The 20,271-nt window shown below is 43.1% G+C and overlaps 1 protein-coding gene across 2 annotated transcripts in view; it reads left to right on the top strand.

Annotated features, from left to right (window-relative positions):
- The first annotated feature begins 518 nt into the window (after positions 1 to 518).
- The window catches only part of LOC133514540 (all-trans-retinol 13,14-reductase-like), a 47,163-nt gene continuing 27,410 nt past the window's right edge, over positions 519 to 20,271 (top strand). The window contains exons 1-8 of one of the 2 annotated variants that reach the window (XM_061846320.1): positions 519 to 705; positions 5,464 to 5,646; positions 7,599 to 7,737; positions 7,864 to 7,966; positions 13,265 to 13,460; positions 13,560 to 13,757; positions 16,921 to 17,022; positions 17,112 to 17,250. In XM_061846320.1, coding sequence (XP_061702304.1) covers positions 540 to 705; positions 5,464 to 5,646; positions 7,599 to 7,737; positions 7,864 to 7,966; positions 13,265 to 13,460; positions 13,560 to 13,757; positions 16,921 to 17,022; positions 17,112 to 17,250 — 1,226 coding nt within the window. In that variant the 5' untranslated portion in view covers positions 519 to 539. Of the gene's footprint in view, positions 706 to 5,463; positions 5,647 to 7,598; positions 7,738 to 7,863; positions 7,967 to 13,264; positions 13,461 to 13,559; positions 13,758 to 16,902; positions 17,023 to 17,111; positions 17,251 to 20,271 lie in introns of both variants that reach the window. The other variant, XM_061846319.1, reaches the window with a different exon arrangement.

Here is a 20,271-nt window from a genome sequence, read left to right as displayed (position 1 = left end):
AAATCATCCAGATTAATTTAGGACGAAATCACCAGACGTCTATCGCTATCACATCTATAAAGGGTCCTTGTTAACAAGAATTAAATTCGAAGTCACAGTTTAATTTTCACTAAGAAAATGCCCTAAGGTACTTCAACAATGACCACTAAATTAGAAACGGTTTTACTTTTTTGTGTGACTTCACACTGATGAAGAGTTTATGAACTAACTTTCTGTTTTCTCTGAGTCTCATGTGCATGGCGCAGATAATGTGATGTCTTTCATTTTCTTTGTCGGACTATAATTCCAAAAACATCAGGAGTTACTTCATTTAATATCCTCTCTTCTTCTTAAATGCCATCTCTCTTTCCCTATACTTCCCCCATAACATTCCTTACTAATGAATGGCGTATTCATGGCTAAGTCAGTCCTTTTAAAATCATTTACTTCATACTATACCTAGACTCCGCCTCATTGCTGCTCCCTTTTCCCCCTCAAGTTTCCATCATTTCTTTATTTGTGTTTTCAGTAAGCTTTAGTGTGCATAGCTCTCAACTACAATGTGGTGGTTGCTCTTTTCTATATTGAGCATTCTGTTGTTTGTCTTGGGTCTTGTCATATTGCTGACCATTGGGCAACGCTACAAGGTTTTTAGTGAGACATGCCTTAGACCACCAGGACCCTTGGTGAATGACGACAAAAAGAGGGATGACAGGCTCAAAAGAGGTAAGAGACATATTTTCTAACATTTGCTGATGTACAGTAAATAAAAGGTACTGTTTATTGTCTACTCTTTCAATGTACATTGGATCTGTTGAATAGTGTATATGATTCATAATGTTATTAAAGGGAGGCCCTTAACAAATAAGTCAGAGTTCAAATAATTGTTCCTTTCATCTACTGCATGATAGCAGCATCAGGAAATAAATGCATCTAAGAAAATTAAGATGATAATTTATTTAATTGAAATTTTGCACCTGTATAAATAAGACTGGACCTGATTAAGTTTTTATTTTTTAATGTCAATAATAATTATTTTCGAAGTTCTGAATAAAACAGCTTCCTGCTTGATCATATATACGACAGCGATTGACGTAAAAAATAAAGTTGCAATTGTCTGACAAAGACAGAATTGAACCACAAAAATAAAATATCTAGATAGATGCTTTAGTTTTCTGGTATTTATTTGGATTAATGCAGGGGCACGAGAAAGGTGTCAGATGGGAGTTTCGGGACATCTCCCATCCAGCCAGTCCATTCCAGACAGATCTGCCCAAGCATCAGCACCAAGCGTTTTTTTTTTTTTTCCTAAATCAGATCATTTCTATTCAACACAATTTAATAGGATAAATCCACTAAAATTTCCAACACACACCAATATTTAATAATCCATTTATTCATTCATCTTCCATTCTGCTTATACTCACCAGGGTCCCAGCTATGTTTGGGCAAGTGGCTGTATACACGTTGAACTGGTTGCCAGCCAATCATGGGGCACATATACACAAACAACTATGAGCACATATTTACACCTGCGGGCAACTTAGAGTCTTCAATTAACCTGCCCTGCATGTTTTGGGGATGTGAGAGGAAACCAGAGGCCCCGGAGAAACCACACACAGGAATGGGGTGAAAATGCAAATGCCACACAGGTGGGACCAGGAGATGAACACAGGTCCTCAGAACTGTGAGGCAGACGCACTAGCCACTTGTTCTCCGTGCCGCCAGCCATCTTTTAACAAAACAAAATTACAGACTACTATTTAACAAATACAAAACGACTTATTGGGTACCCTCATGTCAACAAAGCCGTGCACGAGCACATCAGTTGTGCGTGCTGTCCTCCCTGCTCGCCGGAGTACTGGTACAGATTATAAACTGCAAGATGCAGCATGTGTTTATGATTTATGACTTCATCGGACCCCTGCTTTTGTGCCATTCGTGATGTAACCAGCAATTGTTATAGAGCAGTAGACAAAGTCCTAAGAGGGTCGTCTTCATTCCCACTAAACTCACACCAGACGTTAACTGCAGGATTGTGATTCTTTTTCTTTTCCTTTAGACTTGTCCCGTTATGGGTCGCCATATCGTGTCGTCTTTTTCCATGAAAGGCTATCCCTTGCATCTTCTGCTCGAACACCAACACCCCTCTTGTCTTCCCTCACAATATCCATCAACCTTCTCTTTGGTCTTCCCCTCGCTCTTTTGCCTAGCAGCGCTACCAATATACTCACTCTTCCTGTCCAGACTCTTGAAGTCTGCTCTCTCTAACTTTGTCTCTGTCAGAGACATGGCCAGTGCTATTGTCATGGGCGCAGCTGCCTCCGGCAGCAGCTCCACAGCTGCACTGTATTGACACTCATTAGGCCAGGCATATAAGCCTTGTGTTTGTGATTTTCAGTTGCCAGTTCGTTGTGCATGAGACTGCAGTAGTCTGAGTATGCGAGCCTCTTGTGTTTTTTGCTTCGTTGTCATTTTTTGCCTAGTAGTAATCCAACCTTGTTTTCATATTTTTGTACGTTGCCTGTTACCACATGTTTTTGTGCCTCTGCCTTTTTTGGACTGCTTATCTGTGTATGACCTCTGCCTGGAATAAAACCACCCTCAACATCATGTCCCTGCCTCAGACTCCTGTATTTGGGTCATACCCCATGTCGTATGACTGACATGACATTATTAGGGAGAAAAGGAGCATCTTTGTATTGCAGGTTTTGTTTCAGCATATAGTCAAACATTTTAAGAGCATTGTTTCTCAATGTATAATTGCAAGGCATTCCAGGATTTCGTAATCTGTGGTACATAATTTCAAAAGATTCAGACAATCTGGAGAATTGTATGCCCGTCAGCAGCAAGTCCGAAAATCAACATTAAATGCAGATGACATTCGATCTGTCAGGCTTTTTTGCATTAAAAACTGGCATCATTGTTTAAATAATATTGTATGGGACCTCAGAAACACTTCAGAAAACCAATATTAGTTAACAGTTTGAGACTACGTCTACAAATGCAAGTAAAAATTCAACCATGCAAACCGAAAGCCATTATACTGTGTCAGCGACATCCAGAAAAACTACCGACTTCTCTGTGCCTGAGCTCATTTGAGATGGACTGATGCAAAAAGTGTGAAAATGTGCTGTGTTCATTTCAAATCCCATCCTTCTCCATTCCAAATGGACATCAACATTTGTGAAGACACTATTAATATAATGATATGTTTTGGAGGAACGTGCTGCCATCCAAGCAAGGTCTTTTTCAGGGCTGTCCCTTCTTATTTCAGACAGACAATGTGCATCACATTCTGCATGGATTACAACAGTGTGGCTCCTTAGTAAAAGTGCGAGTAGTCAACTGGTATGTCCGCAGTCCTGACCTGTTTTCCACTGAAAATGTGTGCCAAATTATGAAGTGCATAATATGACAATGGTGATCCCACACTGTTTGTTAAATCAAAAAGTGTCAAAGAGCTTCATACACAACCAGTGGCAAGGATTGACGACATCCCCTAATCTAAATCCCGCAATCAAGAACTAGCGCTAAACCCCATAAAGTTGTACATCAAGCAAGAATGGTAAATAATTACAGTGCCTTATGAAAGTATCCGGCCCCCTTGAACTTTCAACCATTCACTACATTTCAGGCTTCAAACATAAAGACATAAAATGTTCATTTTTTGGTCAAGAATCAACACCAAGTGGGACACAATCGTGAAGTGGAACGAAATTCATTTGATAATCAAAACTTTTTTAACAAATAAAAACTGGAAATGTGGGGCGTGCAATATTATTCGGCCCCCTTGCATCAATACTTTATTGCGCCACCTTTTGCTGCAATTACAGCCGCAAGTAGCTTGGGGTGTGTCTATCAGTTTTGCACATCACGAGACTGAAATTCTTGCCCATTCTTCTATGCAAATTGAGGTTGGATGGAGAGCATTTGTGAACAGCAGTTTTCAGCTCTGCCCACAGATTCTCGAATGGATTCAAGTCTGGACTTTGACTTGGCCATTCTAATACGTGGAAATGTTTATTTGTTAACCATTCCATTGTAGATTTGGCTTTATGTTTTGGATCATTGTCCTTTTGGAAGATAAATATCCGTCGCAGTCTCAGGTCTTTTTCAGACTCCAACAGCTTTTCTTTCAGTATGGTCCTGTGTTTGGCTCCATTCATCTTCCCATCAATTTTAACCATCTTCCCAGTCCTTGCTGAAGAAAAGCAGGCCAAAACCATGAGGCTGCCACCACCATGTTTGACAGTGGGGATAGTGGGTTCAGGGGGATGAGCTGTGTTGCTTTTACGCAAAACATATCATTTTGCATTGTGGCCAAAACGTTCGATGTTGGTTTCATCTGACCAGAGCACCTTCTTCCACAGGTTTGCTGTGTCTCCCAGGTTGCTTGTGGCAAACTTTAAGAGAGAGTTTTTCTGGATATCTTTGAGAAACGGCTTTCTTCCTGCCACTCTTCCATAAAGGCCAGATTTGTGCAGTGTACGACTGGTTGTTGTCCTATGGACAGACTCTTGCACCTGAGCTGTAGAGCTCTGCGGTTCATCCAGATTGATCATGGGCCTCTTGGCTGGATCTCTAATCAGTCGTCTCTTTGTTCGAGGTGAAAGTTTAGAGGGACGACCGGGTCTTGGTAGCTTTGCGGTGGTCTGATACTCCTTCCATTTCAATATGATTGCTTGCACAGTGCTCATTGAGATGTTTAAAGCTTGGGAAATCTTTTTATATCTATCTATCTATCTATCTCTCTCTCTCTCTCTCTCTCTCTTCTCTCTCTCTCTCTCTCTCTCTCTCTCTCTCTCTCTCACTCTCTCTCTCTCTCTCTCCCTCTCTCTCTCTGGGCACTGCAGTTTCCTCCCACATCCCAAAAACATGCAACATGAATTGGACACTCTAAATTCCCCCTAGGTGTGATTGTGCGTACGGCTGTTTGTCTCGATGTGCCCTGCGATTGCGTGGCAACCAGTTCAGGGTGTACCCAGCCTCCTCCCCATTGACAGCTGGGATAGCCTCCAACACTCCCCGTGACCCTTCTGAGGAAAAGCAGCTAAGAGGATGGATGGATGGATGGATGGATGGATGGATGGATGGATGGATGGATGGATGGATGGATGGATGGATGGATGGATGGATATAGGCAGCACGGTGGTGCAGCTGGATAGCGTTGGCCTCACAGTTCTGAGGACCCAGGTTCAATCCCAGCGCTCCCTGTGCGGCATACTACTGTACTCTAAATTGCCCCTAGGTGTGATTGTGAGTGCTAGTGTTTGTCTCTATGTGCCCTGCGATTGGATGGCAACCAGCTCAAGGTGTGTGTGAAATTCACAGAGTGTATGTGCAACAATGTTTACATTACTCTTTACACAATAAATTAAGGTTGGGAAGTCTGATTGTAGTCCTGGATAAATACACTCCAAAAATGTATTCCTGCAGCCATCTTCACAGCATTTATCATACTGTAACCTGTGAAACATGCAGGATTCCGGATGGATCGGGTTCCACATGCTCTGGATGCTGTCGTTATTGGCAGCGGTATGGGCGGTTTGACAGCTGCAGCTTTGTTGTCTAAGGCTGGAAAGAAAGTTCTTGTTTTGGAGCAACACGATCAGGCTGGTGGCTGCACTCACACTTTCCAAAACAAGGGATTTGAGTTTGATGTGGGTAAGTTAATTCCTCAAATATCTTTTCCTCAAAGTTTCAATATCCATGGGCTTGTAATAGATTCAGAAACACACTATGTAAGTACACCAGGTTTGGGGGCGGTGAGTGGAAAATGAGAAAACGACCTCTTAAGATCTCAACCAATTTGGGACATGGTACCTACAAAGTAAAAGCGAGAATGATAAACAGGATGTTATAGGCAATTCAGTGAGTCCTGAGTACTAACATTCACTACAGAGCACTTGATGGAATTCCTTCTGTGTTTGATCTCAAGCGGACCGAAGAGAATAATGGTAAATCATTTTTTGGGATTAAAATATTATATTTGGAAAATATTCACATATTGATTTGAAGTTATGGGAAAGAGTAGTGGAGGCTAGACTCAGGACAGAAGTAAGTATCTGCGAGCAACAGTATGGTTTCATGCCTAGAAAGAGTACCACAGATGCATTATTTGCCTTGAGGATGCTCGTGGAAAAGTACAGAGAAGGTCAGAAGGAGCTACATTGTGTCTTTGTGGATCTAGAGAAAGCCTATGACAGAGTACCAAGAGAGGAACTGTGGTACTGCATGCGTAAGTCTGGTGTGGCAGAGAAGTATGTTAAAATAGTACAGGACATGTATGATGGCAGCAGAACAATGGTGAGGTGTGCCTTAGGTGTGACAGAGGAATTTAAGGTGGAGGTGGGACTGCATCAGGGATCAGCTCTGAGCCCCTTCCTGTTTGCAGTGGTAATGGATAGGCTGACAGATGAGGTTAGACTGGAATCCCCTTGGACCATGATGTTCGCAGATGATATTGTCATATGCAGTGAAAGCAGGGAGCACGCAGAGGAACAATTGGAAAGATGGAGACATGCACTGGAAAGGAGAGGAATGAAGATTAGCCGAAGTAAAACAGAATATATGTGCGTGAATGAGAAAAGTAGAGGGGGAAGAATGAGGCTACAGGGAGAAGAGATAGCGAGGGTGGACGACTTCAAATACTTGGGGTCAACAATACAGAGCAATGGAGAGTGTGGTCAGGAAGTGAAGAAACGGGTCCAAGCAGGTTGGAACAGCTGGCGAAAGGTGTCTGGTGTGTTATGTGACAGAAGAGTGTCTGCTAGGATGAAGGGCAAAGTTTACAAAACAGTGGTGAGGCCGGCCATGATGTACGGATTAGAGACGGTGGCACTGAAGAAACAACAGGAAGCTGAACTGGAGGTGGCAGAAATGAAGATGTTGAGGTTCTCGCTCGGAGTGACCAGGTTGGATAGGATTAGAAATGAGCTCATTAGAGGGACAGCCAAAGCTGGATGTTTTGGAGACAAGATTCGAGAGAGCAGACTTCGATGGTTTGGACATGTTCAGAGGCGAGAGAGTGAGTATATTGGTAGAAGGATGCTGAGGATGGAGCTCCCAGGCAAAAGGGCGAGAGGAAGACCAAAGAGAAGGTTTATGGATGTGGTGAGGGAAGACATGAGGGCAGTTGGGGTTCGAGAGGAAGATGCAGGAGATAGGCTAAGATGGCAAAAGATGACACGCTGTGGCGACCCCTAACGGGACAAGCCGAAAGGAAAAGAAGAAGAAGATTCACATATTGATTACCCTGTAGCAAATCGAATTTAAAATCATGAGCACTCTGAAATTGTTTAACTGGATGCAATTTACACGCACAGAGGATCTATAAACGATATGTACCTTTTAGACAGCGACTTTTTACATTATTTACTTAAATTTTCACATCCATATGTAAATCTCATCAAACCCATCAACTATATACTGAGGTTTTGTGAGGCCCATGGCTTTGTTGCCAATACCAATGTTTTTTTTTTTTCTTGCTGAGTAAAATGATTGGTGGCCTTTAAGTAATTTTAAATGCTTGACAATAACAGATTCAACATTAGATGTGCAGTGTTGTGACACTGTCATACTGGCTTCTGAATCTAATTAATAATTGTTTCAAACAGGCATTCATTATCTTGGACAGCTTCATGAGAACAGCCTGCTTCGGGTTGCCCTGGATCAGATCACAGAGGGCCAGCTGCAGTTTACAATGCTTGAGCAACACTTTGATACATTAGTTTTGGGCCAGCCTGGAAAACACAGGTATTTTATTTATCTATTTATTTCTTGATTGCTTGATTAATTTGGTTGTTTATTTAATTTTGGTATATAGCATATATATTTCATCTTTCACAGATTTCATAGATTTATTTCACCTTTACTTTTTAGGGAATATTATATACATGCAGGGAAGAATGAAATGGCAGCTCACCTAAAGAAGCAGTTTCCTGGCGAGGAGGGCGCAATTGATGAGTTCTTCAGATTAATGAAGGTAGAGTAGGAGGGGATAACTGTGGACGGATTTGAATATGTTCAGTCAACAGGCAAAGATATTGAAATGATTGACATTACATAAATATTAAATACAAACCCCAATTCTAATAAAAATGGGACCTTATGTAAATCATAGATTAAAAAAACAGATTAGAATGACTTGCAAATTCTTTACAACCTATAGTCAACTGAATACATTACAAATACAAGATATTTAATGTTCAAACTGATAAATGTTATTTTGCAATTATTTTCACATTTTCAATTTGATGCCTTCAGCACATTCCCAAGAAGCCAAAACAGGGTATTGATCACCATTGATTTACATCACATTTCCTTTTAATAATCTGCAATAACTGTCTGGGAACTGAGGACACTAATTGTTGAAGCTCTGGAGGTAGAATTCTTTCCCATTCTGAACTGATGAACAGCTTCAGTCGCGAGACAGTCCGGTGTCTCCGTTGTCGTATTTGTGTATCATAATGTGGTACGCATTTTCAAAGGGAGACAGGGCTGGACTGCTGGCAGGACAGTTAAATATTTTAATACTTTACAATTTTTTTTTTTTTTTTAAAGTCGGACTGTTGTAAAACTTGCAGAATGTGGCTTGGCATAGTTTTACTAAAATAACTCTGGATGTCCCTGAAAAGATGTTGCTAAGAAGGCAGGATATGTTGCTCAAAACCTGAATTTACATTTCTGTATTGATGGTGTACAGTAATCCCTCCCTACTTCACACTTCACCGATTGTGGATTCACTCATGTTTTTTTGTATGTGCCCTCCCCTCCCCACCCCCCAAAAAAGCCAGATCAAAATACAGTATGGTATTAATGTATGGTAGACGAATTGATACAAGGTAAGTGATTGCTCCCTGGCGCAACATCGACGAATGACAGCATGTGTGGATTTATCTCGTGAGATGATTGGCTGACCATCATCGAAGCCTCACCCAGCAACTTCTGTTCCACCCTCTCCCTTGTCCTTCCTATCTGCCATTTTTTACGCTGTTGACTGCATGCACAATAACCTCTTTAGTTCACAATGCCGCCAAAGCACTATGCTGATGTTAAAGCTCCCTCCAAAGCACACAAGCGGAAGAGGAAGATGATGACAATCGGTGAAAAAGTAAAACTTTTGGATATGATCAAAGACAACAGAAGTTACACTTTTGTGGTGCCATTATGGCGTGAATGAATCAGCGATGCACTACACATAGAAGGGTGTGGTAAACATCCCTAAAACCACTTCAATAATTTTTAATAAGGAAGCGAAATGTGTGGTGACTCCAGAAAAGAGGATTGTTCGAAATGGAAGCTGCATTCGCTTTGTGAAAGACGGATTGCAGAAAAATGGCCCGGTGACGATGATGAAGAGACTGAAGAAAGTGTTGACAAACCTCAAGCTGCAAGGAGGCATTCACCCTAGGCCGAGCCTTTTCGGAAAGTAAAGGTTGGTTTGAAAATTTTCAAAAGTGTTACGCCTTCAGAAGCATGCGACAAAATGGTACAAGCTGTCGAGTTTAACATATGTATTGACGGGGTTATGTCCTCATAAAGGGGAATTCTGAAGCAGAAGGAAAAACAACACCATGTTTTTCACAAATATAAAAACCTCAGTTACACCGTCAGCACTGTTGGATTAATTGGAGATAGTTGTCTCATATTTTCTGTCTTGTTTTGGTTTTAATGGGTAATGCTATATGTGCTTAAAAAATGCAATGCAACGAATAAAGGCACATTGGTGGGCTAGGGGAACGTCACAACAGTGAGACGGAGGGGTTGTCACAAGAACAACATCGGAAACATTCTTGTCATGATCCAGCGGTGCGGGGGCGGACCCAAATGCAGGACTCGGAGACGAAGGCATGGTGTTAATTGTGGTTTTATTCCAAAGTAAGGTCAAACACGGTGGAGCAATCCGACAAGGCACAGGCACAAAAACGGTAGGGCACAGTAGCAAAGTAACCCTGGATGCGGTGAAGCATACTCAACGAACTGGCAAATGCCAGTGACAAAAACTCCAACTTAAATGCCTGTCTAATTACAGTCCAAATGTGAAGCAGCGGCGGCACCGTGGATCAGATGGTAAAGCGTTGGCCTCACAGTTCTGAGGTCCTGGGTTCAATCCCTGACCCCACTGTGTGGAGTTTGCATGTTCTACCCGTGCCAGTGTGGGTTTCATCCGGGCACCTCGGTTTCCTCCCACATTCCAAAAGCATGCAACATTAATTGGACACTCTAAATTGCCCCGAGGTGTGATTGTGAGTGCGGCTGTTTGTCTCTATGCGCCCTGCGATCGGCTGGCAACCAGTTCAGGGTGTACCCCGCCTCCTCCCCGTTCACAGCTGGGATAGGCTCCAGCACTCCCCGCGACCCTCATGAGGATACGTGGTGAAGAAAATGGATGGCTGGATAGATGTGAAACGGCTGTGACAGGTGTCAGAGGTGGGACCGCCCGGAGCAATGGTCTGGCCAGGCCCCTCTTGGCAGTGGCCAGGCCTTGTTCATGACATTTCTGCGCTCTATAGCAGAAGGCATCACGTGTTTATTTTGTCACTCTCTGTACTGCAATAAAAATGTTTTGTTCTTTTTGTTTAACTAGACACTTGTACCGTTGTAATTTTTGTCTCAAGTATTCAAAGTGTAAATGCTGTACTATTGACAAATTTGAAACATTCTGGTACCCCCACACACAAAAAAGAAAATTACATCTTCAGGTGTTGAATGGTAACTATACAATAATATAATACAGTAAATGTTTTATATTCATATTACATATTTTCAACATTATTTATTTGTAAGGTTTTATTTTAGATTTGACATAATACCTCTTTTTGTCTCAAATATGCAAAGTACAATACTGTACAATAGCACAATAGTTCTGGTACTCACACAAACATACATCCCCCACTACTTCACAGTTTTTCACTTTTCGCGGTTGGTTCTCGTCCCAATAAACCGTGGAAAACGAGGGATTACTGTTTTCACAGAATATGAACACATCCTCACACCATGACAAATGCTGTATTTTGAACTTTTGTGCCGATAAAAATCTTGATGGTCCTCCTCAGAACCCAACACACTTCTTCACTTAGTGTTATTCCATCTTAGATGAGCTCAGGTCCAAAGAAACTTGCGGCATTTCTGGGTGATATTGAGATGTATTTCACTTTATTTGATCGCTTTTAAACTTTCATTTGTAGTTTGTACAACAGCAAATGGTGTGAATCGACAATGGTTTTCTGAAGTGTTCTTGAGTCCACGTGATGATATCCTAAACACAATGTTGCTGATTTTAATACAATTCTACCTAAGGGATTGACGGCCAGGATCATTCAATGTTGGTTTTCAGCCTTGCTGCTTGGGTGCAGATATTTTTCCAGACACTCTGCATGTTTTGAAATGCAGCCCTATGGGGGGATAAGCCAGTGCAATCTGTAGGTCGGTCCCAACACCGGATAAATGCAGAGAGTTGTGTCAGGAAGGGCATCCTGCGTAAAATTGTGCCAAACAAATATGAGCATACATCTAGAGAATACCATACTGCAGTCACTCACATTTGACGTGCGAGAGCAGGTGAGCGGGCAGGCAGTAGTCGGTACACAGGAGAACGATCAAGGCAGGCAGAAGAATCAAAGGAGTCAGGCTTACAAGGTTGGTCGGAGAACGGGCCAAGGTCGGTACACACAGGTTGTCGATCAGGGATACGAGAGTGCTGGACCGGGACATGAAGCTCAACGAACTGGCGCCGGCCAGTCGTCATCGGGGTCATATAAATACACAGCATAATCGGGCTGCATGAGGCGCAGCTGTGCACCTCCCAATCAGAGCAACCGCGCGGACACCCGCACAGCCCAGGCTGGAGCGGCAGGATCATGACAGAGACAGGCTCTCGATGGCCAGGAGGCGCTCCTGTAAAATTGGACAACTACAGCCAAAGTGATCAGAGAGACAGGTGGGAGAGTACTTGGTGTGTCTTCCGGTAGGCAAAGGGAAAAGGAGACTTGGTGGTGGAACCCCAAAAATAGAGGAAGTCATACGAGGAGAGAGATTAGCAAAGAAGTGGGACACTGAGAAGATTGAGGAGAGGTTAAAGGAATACATTGAGATGGGAAGTAGGGCAAAGATAGACATGGCGAAGGCTAAACAAGAGGCATATGATGACATATACACCAGGTTGGACACAAAAGAAGGAGAAAAGGATCTCTCAAGGTTTGCCAGACAGAAGGATAGAGACAGACGGATGTGCAGCAGGGAAGGGTGATTTAAGGGTAGGGATGGAAATGTGTTGACTGGTGCCAGCAGTGTTCTAAATAGATGGAAAGAATAGAAGTTGATAAATGAAGAAACAGAGAGAAGAAAGAGTAGATTAGGCAAGTGTGAAGGACCAGGAAGTGGCAATGATTAGTCAGGGGGAAGTAGGCACTACAAAGGATGAAAATTGGAAAGGGAGTTGGTCCTGATGACGAACTTGTGGAAGCCTGGAAGCAATCTGGTGGTTGGCTGTGTAGTTTTTGACTAACTTATTCAACTGAATACTAGCAGGCGAAAAGATGCCTGAAGAATGGAGAAAAAGAGTGCTAGTTTCCATTTTTAAGAACTAAGAGCTGTGGAAGCGATGGAAAAATAAAGCGGATGAGCCACAGCATGAAGTTATGGGAAAAAGTAATGGAGGCTAGACTCGGGACAGAAATAAGTATCTGCAAGCACAGATGCGTACCACAGATGCATTATTTCCCTTGAGGATGCTAGTGGAAAAGTACAGAGATGGTCAGAAGGAGCTACTTTGTGTCTTTGTAGACTTAGAGAAAACCTATGACAGGGTACCAAGAGAGGAACTGTGGTACTGGCGTGGCGGAGAAATATGTTAGAATAGTACAGGACATGTATGACTGCAGCAGAACAATGGTGAGGTGTGCCGTAGGTGTGACAGAAAATTTTGATGGATTTTGAGAGGGAAGACATGAGGGCAGTTGGTGTTAGAGAGGAAGATGCACGAGATGGGCTTGAATGGAAAAAGATGTGGCGACCCCTAACTGGACAAGCCGAAATGAAAAGAAGTTTTGAGCATGAAAAACTATTGAAATTTTTTATAGTCATACATTGGTCTTTTCCTAAAAATTGTAACTCACCCTCCTTAAAGAAAATGTAATAAAACTAATCCAGGAAAAATTGTAGACTCTTTTTGTCAAAGCTACTGGTGCATATTGTTTAAGTCGTTGATTGATTGATGTTTTCTTCAAAACGAAATCAAGAAATAGCTCAATATAAATATGGCCAATATCTTCTCTTGCAGATAGCCTCAAAACGGACACCATATATTGCCTGCTTGAAGATCATTCCTTTTTGGCTGGTCAAGTTCCTGGTTTGGACTGGTCTATTAGATCGCATATCCACAGTTTTCCGGCTAGCAACCACAAACCATTCTGAAATAATGTCCCACCTAACAGAAAACAAGGACCTTCAGGCATTATCTGCCTATCTTTTCTATGGTACTGGGTATTCACAATGTTTTAAATACAGTAGTCTATTAGATCAAGCAAACACATGAATTTAATGTATTCACTTTTTTCTTTGTTCTTTTCTTGAAGGTGTGCCCCCTAAACAGTCTAGCTTTCTCATCAATGCACTCCTGATTCACCATTACAAACGTGGTGCATACTATCCACGAGGAGGTGCAAGTGAGTTTGCCTTTCACATCATCCCTGTCATTCAGCAGACAGGGGGTGCTGTCTTGGTCAGGGCACCAGTGCAACGTATTCTGCTAAACAAGCAGGGCAAAGCTTGTGGTGAGGAAACAACGAGACTTTTCCTGGAATGTATGTTTTTTGCGTCCTTCTAAGAAAGAGTGTTGGTTTTTTTTGTTTTTGCCTCTTATACCTCTGATGAGTTCCATATTAATAATACCGTATTTTCGTGACCATAAGACGCATCGTATCAAAATGTACAGTCTCAGTTGCGAGTGCAATTTCAGCATTTAACACATATATAAGGTGTACCCTATTATTGGGCGCAGACATGGTGGCGCTCACGAGACAGTGAGGCACAATTCTATAGGGAGTTCTCGGGTTAAGATGATCTCGACCTAAAATGTTTAAACTTTATGACACCCGAGTTTGTCTGCAATTATGGCCCCAGCACCATAGTGTTTCTGCTTAGGGCATGCATATTGCTTATCTGTGTTTGTACCCTGGGAGTTTATTTGCCCTTTTCTCCCACCTTTTTACACATTATGCCCCAAAAGAAGAAAGCTGTTTTTTTGTTTTGTATTTTTTTTTTTTAGCAATACTGGTCCAGCCGAAAGAAAAGCAATGACCATGGAAATGAAGCTTAATATTATTATTTTTTTTTTAATCGGAGAAAGGATTAACACTGTTAGGTCCAAAGCACGGACTTCTCGCTCAATGTGGACCCAGAGGCTCCGGCACCAGGATAAAATGATGAGACAGAGGCAGAGTTGTTTTTTACCAAACTGCAGTTTAGGGAGGGTTCGGGGAGAGAAGAACATATTCTTCACGCCCGCACGTAAGACTCTCTCCGAGCCCTCCCAAAACCACACATTTTATTGAGCTTCACACATTGGGTGGGGGAGAGCAGGTTTCACAAGACAAGTAAAGTTGTTTTGCAGAGACAGTTAATCTTCTCAAGGCCGGGTGTCCTCTGATTAGACACAGTTCTTCCTGTTACAAAAACCCACAAGAATGCAGCTATCACAAATTTGCAGTCACTTTGAGCTCTTAAGCTTACAAGAAAACAGCTATCATAAATTTGCAGTCACTTTGAGCTCTTAAATTTCCCATAGACAAACAGTACACACACGCATCTTTGCACAGTAACAGAGTTATTAAAAGAGATTTATGACACATGAGGTGATACATTTCACAGGCCTCTGTGAAATGTGTAAGCTTATCTTACAACACAGACGGACATGATGGACATAAAGACTTGGGCGAGCGTGGTAATTATTATTAAGGACAAAGCTCGTATTTTAGCCCACGTGAAGGGTTTCATCGCTGTGAGGTATAGTGATCACAAAGCAACTTTTTTTGTGAAGAAAAAAAAACAATGTTCTACGATCATTGTAGCGATGGAAAGTAGAATACTTACCTTATGGATCGAGGATCAGAATCAACATAGGCTCAATATCAGTCTAATGTTCATTCAGGGAAAAGGCATAGCAAATTTTCCTAACTTTGAAAGAGCAGAAAGGCAAGGATGCTCAGGAGGAATTTACCGCAAGCAAGGGCTACCTGCACTTGCTTCCTTAGCAATAACCAAACGTAGCCTCTCTTCATTCTTCACCATCCCAGCCTCCCTTCCCTAATAGTAAGTGAAGCATCTTGTATTTTTTATTTTAATGTATTTTACTTTTTTATACGAAGTACCCAAACCAACCCATTTTCCGAGGAGAGTCAGGGAATATTGAAGCCAATCCCAGCGGTCATCGTAATATTTGACTTTAAATGTGAAATCCGATTTAACTCGAAATTCAAGTTAAGTCACTACTGTGGGAATGGATCTCAGTTGTAGACTGAGGACTCACTGTACCTTTGTTATTGTCAGAAAAAGAACAAGCTTACAGTGAAGAAAATGAGTATTTAAACACCCTGCTATATAAGTTCTCATCGGGGGGTCTGAAATTTTCATCATAGGTGCATGTCCACTGTGAGAGAGATATTCTAAAAAGAAAAGTCCAGAAATCACAATGTATCATCCTCACAGCGGTACGGAAAATGGATACATGATAATAGTAACAATAAGAAGAGGAAGAGGAATAGGACAGCATGGTGAAGACTGGTTAACACATCTGCCCCATGGTTCTGAGGACCTGGATTGGAATCTGGCCTCGGCTGTGGGGAGTTTGCATGTTCTTCCCGTGCCTTTGTGGGTTTTCTCCCGGTACTCCAGTTTCCTCACACATCCCCAAAAGAAGGATGGTAGGTTAACTGAAGACTCTAAATCACTCGTAGGTGTGAATTTTAGTGTGAATTGTTGTATATTTGTGGCCTGCAAATGGCTGGCGGCCAGTTCAGGTTGTACCAGCCCTCTCTCACCGAAAGATAGCTGGGATAGGCTCAAGCATGCCTATGACCCCTGGTGAGGATAAGCGTTTCACATGATGAATGGATAGTTGGAATTAAAAGAAATAGTGATGATACTGTTTTTTGGGGGAAGACCAGAAAGTTGGCCATTCCAATTGTCAATCCGACTGGAAATAAAAGCATGCATTAAAGTATTTCACACTGTATTAGATTAGTGTGAATAGCACCCGTGTCAATGCACAATGACAATGTCAACAGGGGTGAGACCATCGCCATTTGTGGAATTGGTGATGTAACAACCTTGAAGGAAATCACGAGGCTTAACCTGGTGAGTGGACCAGTGGACGACAACTCACTAATATGTATTTGTTGGTGGGAAAAAAAATGAGAAACCTCTTTGCCATCCAGAATTTGATGACTCTCTCTCTCTCTCTCTCTCTCTCTCTCCTCTCTCTCTCTCTCTCTCTGTCTACATATATATATATCCATCCATCCATTTTCTGAGCCGCTTGCCCTCACGAGGGTCAAAGGAGTGCTGGAGACTATCTTAGCTGTCATTTGGCAGGAGGCATGGTATGCTCTGAACAGGTTGCCAGGGTTGCAGGGTACATGGAGACAGACAACACTCACTCACAATCACAACGAGGTCTCCCATTAATGCGTGTTTTGCGGATGTGGGAGGAAACCGGAGTGACCAGAGAAAACACACGGAGGCATGGGGAGAACATGCACACTCCACAAGGGGTGCCCGAATTTGAACCCTGGTCCTCAGAACTGTGAGGCCAACGCTTTACAGCTGCGCCACCATGCTACATAGTTCCTTTGCAGTTTGCCTATTATGTATGCTCTTTGTTCATGTTTGAGTTTTATGGGAATTCATTATTTGTAACAGGAGTGACTGTGTTGAAAGGCCAAGAGGAGATGAAAATCCTGGCTCCTGCTGTCATTTCCAATGCTGGAATCTTCAACACTTTCCAGAAGTTTCTGCCACAGCACATACAACAAAAATCAGGTGATTCATACACCCACACACAGTATTCGACGGATCTGTGTCGTTGAATTTATGTTTTTGTTACTTTGCTGTTGGTGCTCTGTGAGCAGAGATCCAGTCATTGCTGAGTATGGTGCGCCATGGCATGGGTTCTTTCTTGGTCTTTGTCGGTCTGGATGGTACCAAAGAAGAACTGGGAATAGTTTCCACAAATTTCTGGATGTATAAAGACAATGACTTGGATACACTGTAAGTTAATTGCTTTTCGATTGGTTTCACCTAAATGCAGCCCTATGAGGGCACCACAAGTGCAATCTGTGGGTCAGTCCCAAGCCAGATAAATGCAGAGGGTTGCGTCAGAAAGGGCATCCAGCTTAAAACAAATGTGTTTATCTAAAGAATTCCATACCGGATCGGTTGTGGCCACTTGCAGGGCATCGGTTGAAATTTCGCTGCTGTGGGTTAAAGACAAAGAAAATGAGGAAAGTGGATTAATTGGCAGAAGAGGAATGCACAGGGCCTACCATTGAGTTTAGAAACATAGAATGTTGGGACTATGATAGGAAAAGCTCAGTTTCCTCCCAGATCCCCAACACATGCATTTAATTGAAGACTGGAAAATTGGCCGTACGTGTAAATTTGCAACTGTTGTCCCTGCAATTGGCTGGCAACCAGTTCAGGGTGTACCCTGCTTCCTGCCCGATGACAGCTGGGATATACTTCAGCACTCCCACGACACCAATGAGGATGAGGGGCTCAGAAAATGGATGGCTCGGTCATAATGGGCGGGATGTCGGCAAATGGTTAGCACATCTGCCTCACAAATCTGACGAACGTGTTCAATTTTCAGCCTCGCCCACATGGTCTTTGCATGTTCTCTTACTGCCTGCTTGGTGTTCTCCGGGTACTCGGGCTTCCTCACAGCGGTACGGAAAATGGATACATGATAATCGTAGAACTGGGAAAGAAGAACTGGGAATAGTTTCCACAAATGTCTGGATGTATAAAGACAATGACTTGGATACACTGTAAGTTAATTGTTTTTCTACTGGTTTCATCTAAATGCAGTCCTATGAGGGCACCACACAGTGCAATCTGTGGGCCGGTCACAAGCCTAGATAAATGCAGAGGGTTGCATCAGGAAGGGTATCCAGTTTAAAACTCTGCCAAACAAATGTGTTTATCTAAAGAACTCCATACCGGATTGGTTGTGGCCTGGGTTAACAACACCCGCGCTGCATCGGTTGAAATTTCGCTGCTGTGGGTCGAAGACGAATTTGGTTGACAAAATGATTAGGAGAAAGGTTGATATATTGTGCATCCAAGAGAGCAGGTTGAAATGTAGTAAGGCTAAAAGTTTAAGGGCATGTTTTAAATTATTTTACCATGTAGTAAATGGGAAGAGAAATGGAGCACAGGTTATTTTAAAGGAAGACCTGGCTAAGAATGCCTTGGAAGTGAATAGAGTATCAGATCGAGTGATGAGACTGAAACTTGGAATTGAGGGTGTTTTGTATAATTTGTATAATGTGATTAGAGGCTATTCCTCACAGGTAGGTTGTGACTTAGTGTTGAAAGAGAAATTCTGAAAGGAATTAGATTAACTACTTCTGAGCATCCCAGACACAGAGAGAGTTGTGAATGGTGCAGATTGCAACATGTTGGTGAAGGAAACAGGTGATGAAGAAGTGAAGTGAAGTACAGCATCCAGGAAAGGAACTTGGAGGGACAGATGGTGGTGGAATTTACAAAAGGGAAGTTAATGGCAATAGTGAACACTTTTCTCCAGAAGAGGAAGGAACATAAAGTGACCATGTGCAGCAGTAGAAGCACGCAGGTGGATTATATTTTGTGCAGACATTGTAATCTGAAGGAGGTTACTGAAAGTAAAGTAGTTGTAAGGCAGAGTGGAGCTCAACAGCAAAGGATGGTGGCGTGTAGGATGACTCCGGTGGTGGGTAGGAAGATTAATAAGTCAAAGGTAGAGGAGAGAACCATGTGGTGGAACCCGAGAAAGGAAGAATGTTGTGCGACCTTTTAGAAAGAGGTGAGACAGGGTCTCGATGGACAAGAGGAGCTCCTGGAAGACTGGACTACTACAGGTAGAGTCATCAGAGAGACATCCAGGGAGCAAGCCAGTGCACTTGGTGTGTCTTCTGGTAGGGAAGGGGAGAAGGAAACTTGGTGGTGGAACCCCATAATACAGGAAGTCATACAAGTAAAGAGATTAGCAAAGAAGACATGGGACACTGAGAGGACTGAGGAGAGGTGAAAGGAATACATTGAGATGTGACGTAGGGCAAAAGTAGAGGTGGTGGTAGCTAAACAAGAGGCATATGACGACATGTACACCAGGTTGGACATGAAAGAAGGAGAAAAGGTCTCCAGGTTGGCCAGACAGAGGGATAGAGATGGGAAGATTGTGCAGCAGGTAAGGGTGATTAAGGACAGAGATGCAAATGTGTTGACTGGTGCCAGTACTGTGCTACGTAGTTGGAAACAATACGTTGAGAAGTTAATAAACAAAGAAAATGAGAGAGAAGGAAGTGTGATGGACCAGGAAGTGGCAATGATTAGTCAGGGGGAAGTAGGCACTACAAAGGATGAAAAATGGAAAGGGAGTTGTTCCTGATGACGAACCTGTGTCATGCTCCTGGCATCCTGCCCAGGCTGGGCGTGGCCAGCCAATTAGTCGGCACACAGCTGCACCTTGTTTCGGCTGATTACACCCGGTACCATTTCGCACTGCATGCGTCCGCTTTCCCCACGGACCGCTCCCGGATCACCTTCATCATTTCCCACATGACAGGAAGGGCGGAGGTGTGGGCCACAGCAGAATGGAGTCGCAACTTGGAGAGCCGCTGTTCATGGACGACTTTTGTCTGCGCGCTCACCCAAATATTCCAGTACGCGGCTCCGGAACGCAAGGCGGCGGCCTCACTCATGACAATTTTCCGTGTCAGACTACGCTATCAAATTCCGTATCCGGGCCGCCGAGAGCCGGTGGAACGAGGAGGCTCTCCATGACGCCTTCTACCAGGGACTTTCCCCACAGATCCGTGGTCACCTCATTGCCGTGGATCTTCCTCCTTCGCTGGACGCCCTCATCGCACTGGCCCTCAAGGTGGATCAGCGCTTAGCCATGCAGAGGCAGATGGACGGCATGACCGAGGAGGAAACGGAGAGGCTCAGCCCGGTCGCTTCCCGGCCACCAACGCTGCTTACTATGTCGGAACCCATGCAAGTGGAGGGGCTCGGCAGCTCAGCGGA

The sequence above is a fragment of the Syngnathoides biaculeatus genome, chromosome 16 (assembly GCF_019802595.1).
Source record: "Syngnathoides biaculeatus isolate LvHL_M chromosome 16, ASM1980259v1, whole genome shotgun sequence".
Taxonomy (NCBI): domain Eukaryota; kingdom Metazoa; phylum Chordata; class Actinopteri; order Syngnathiformes; family Syngnathidae; genus Syngnathoides; species Syngnathoides biaculeatus.
Note: the sequence above shows the minus strand (reverse complement) of the source record. Positions and strands in the feature narration are given on the sequence as shown.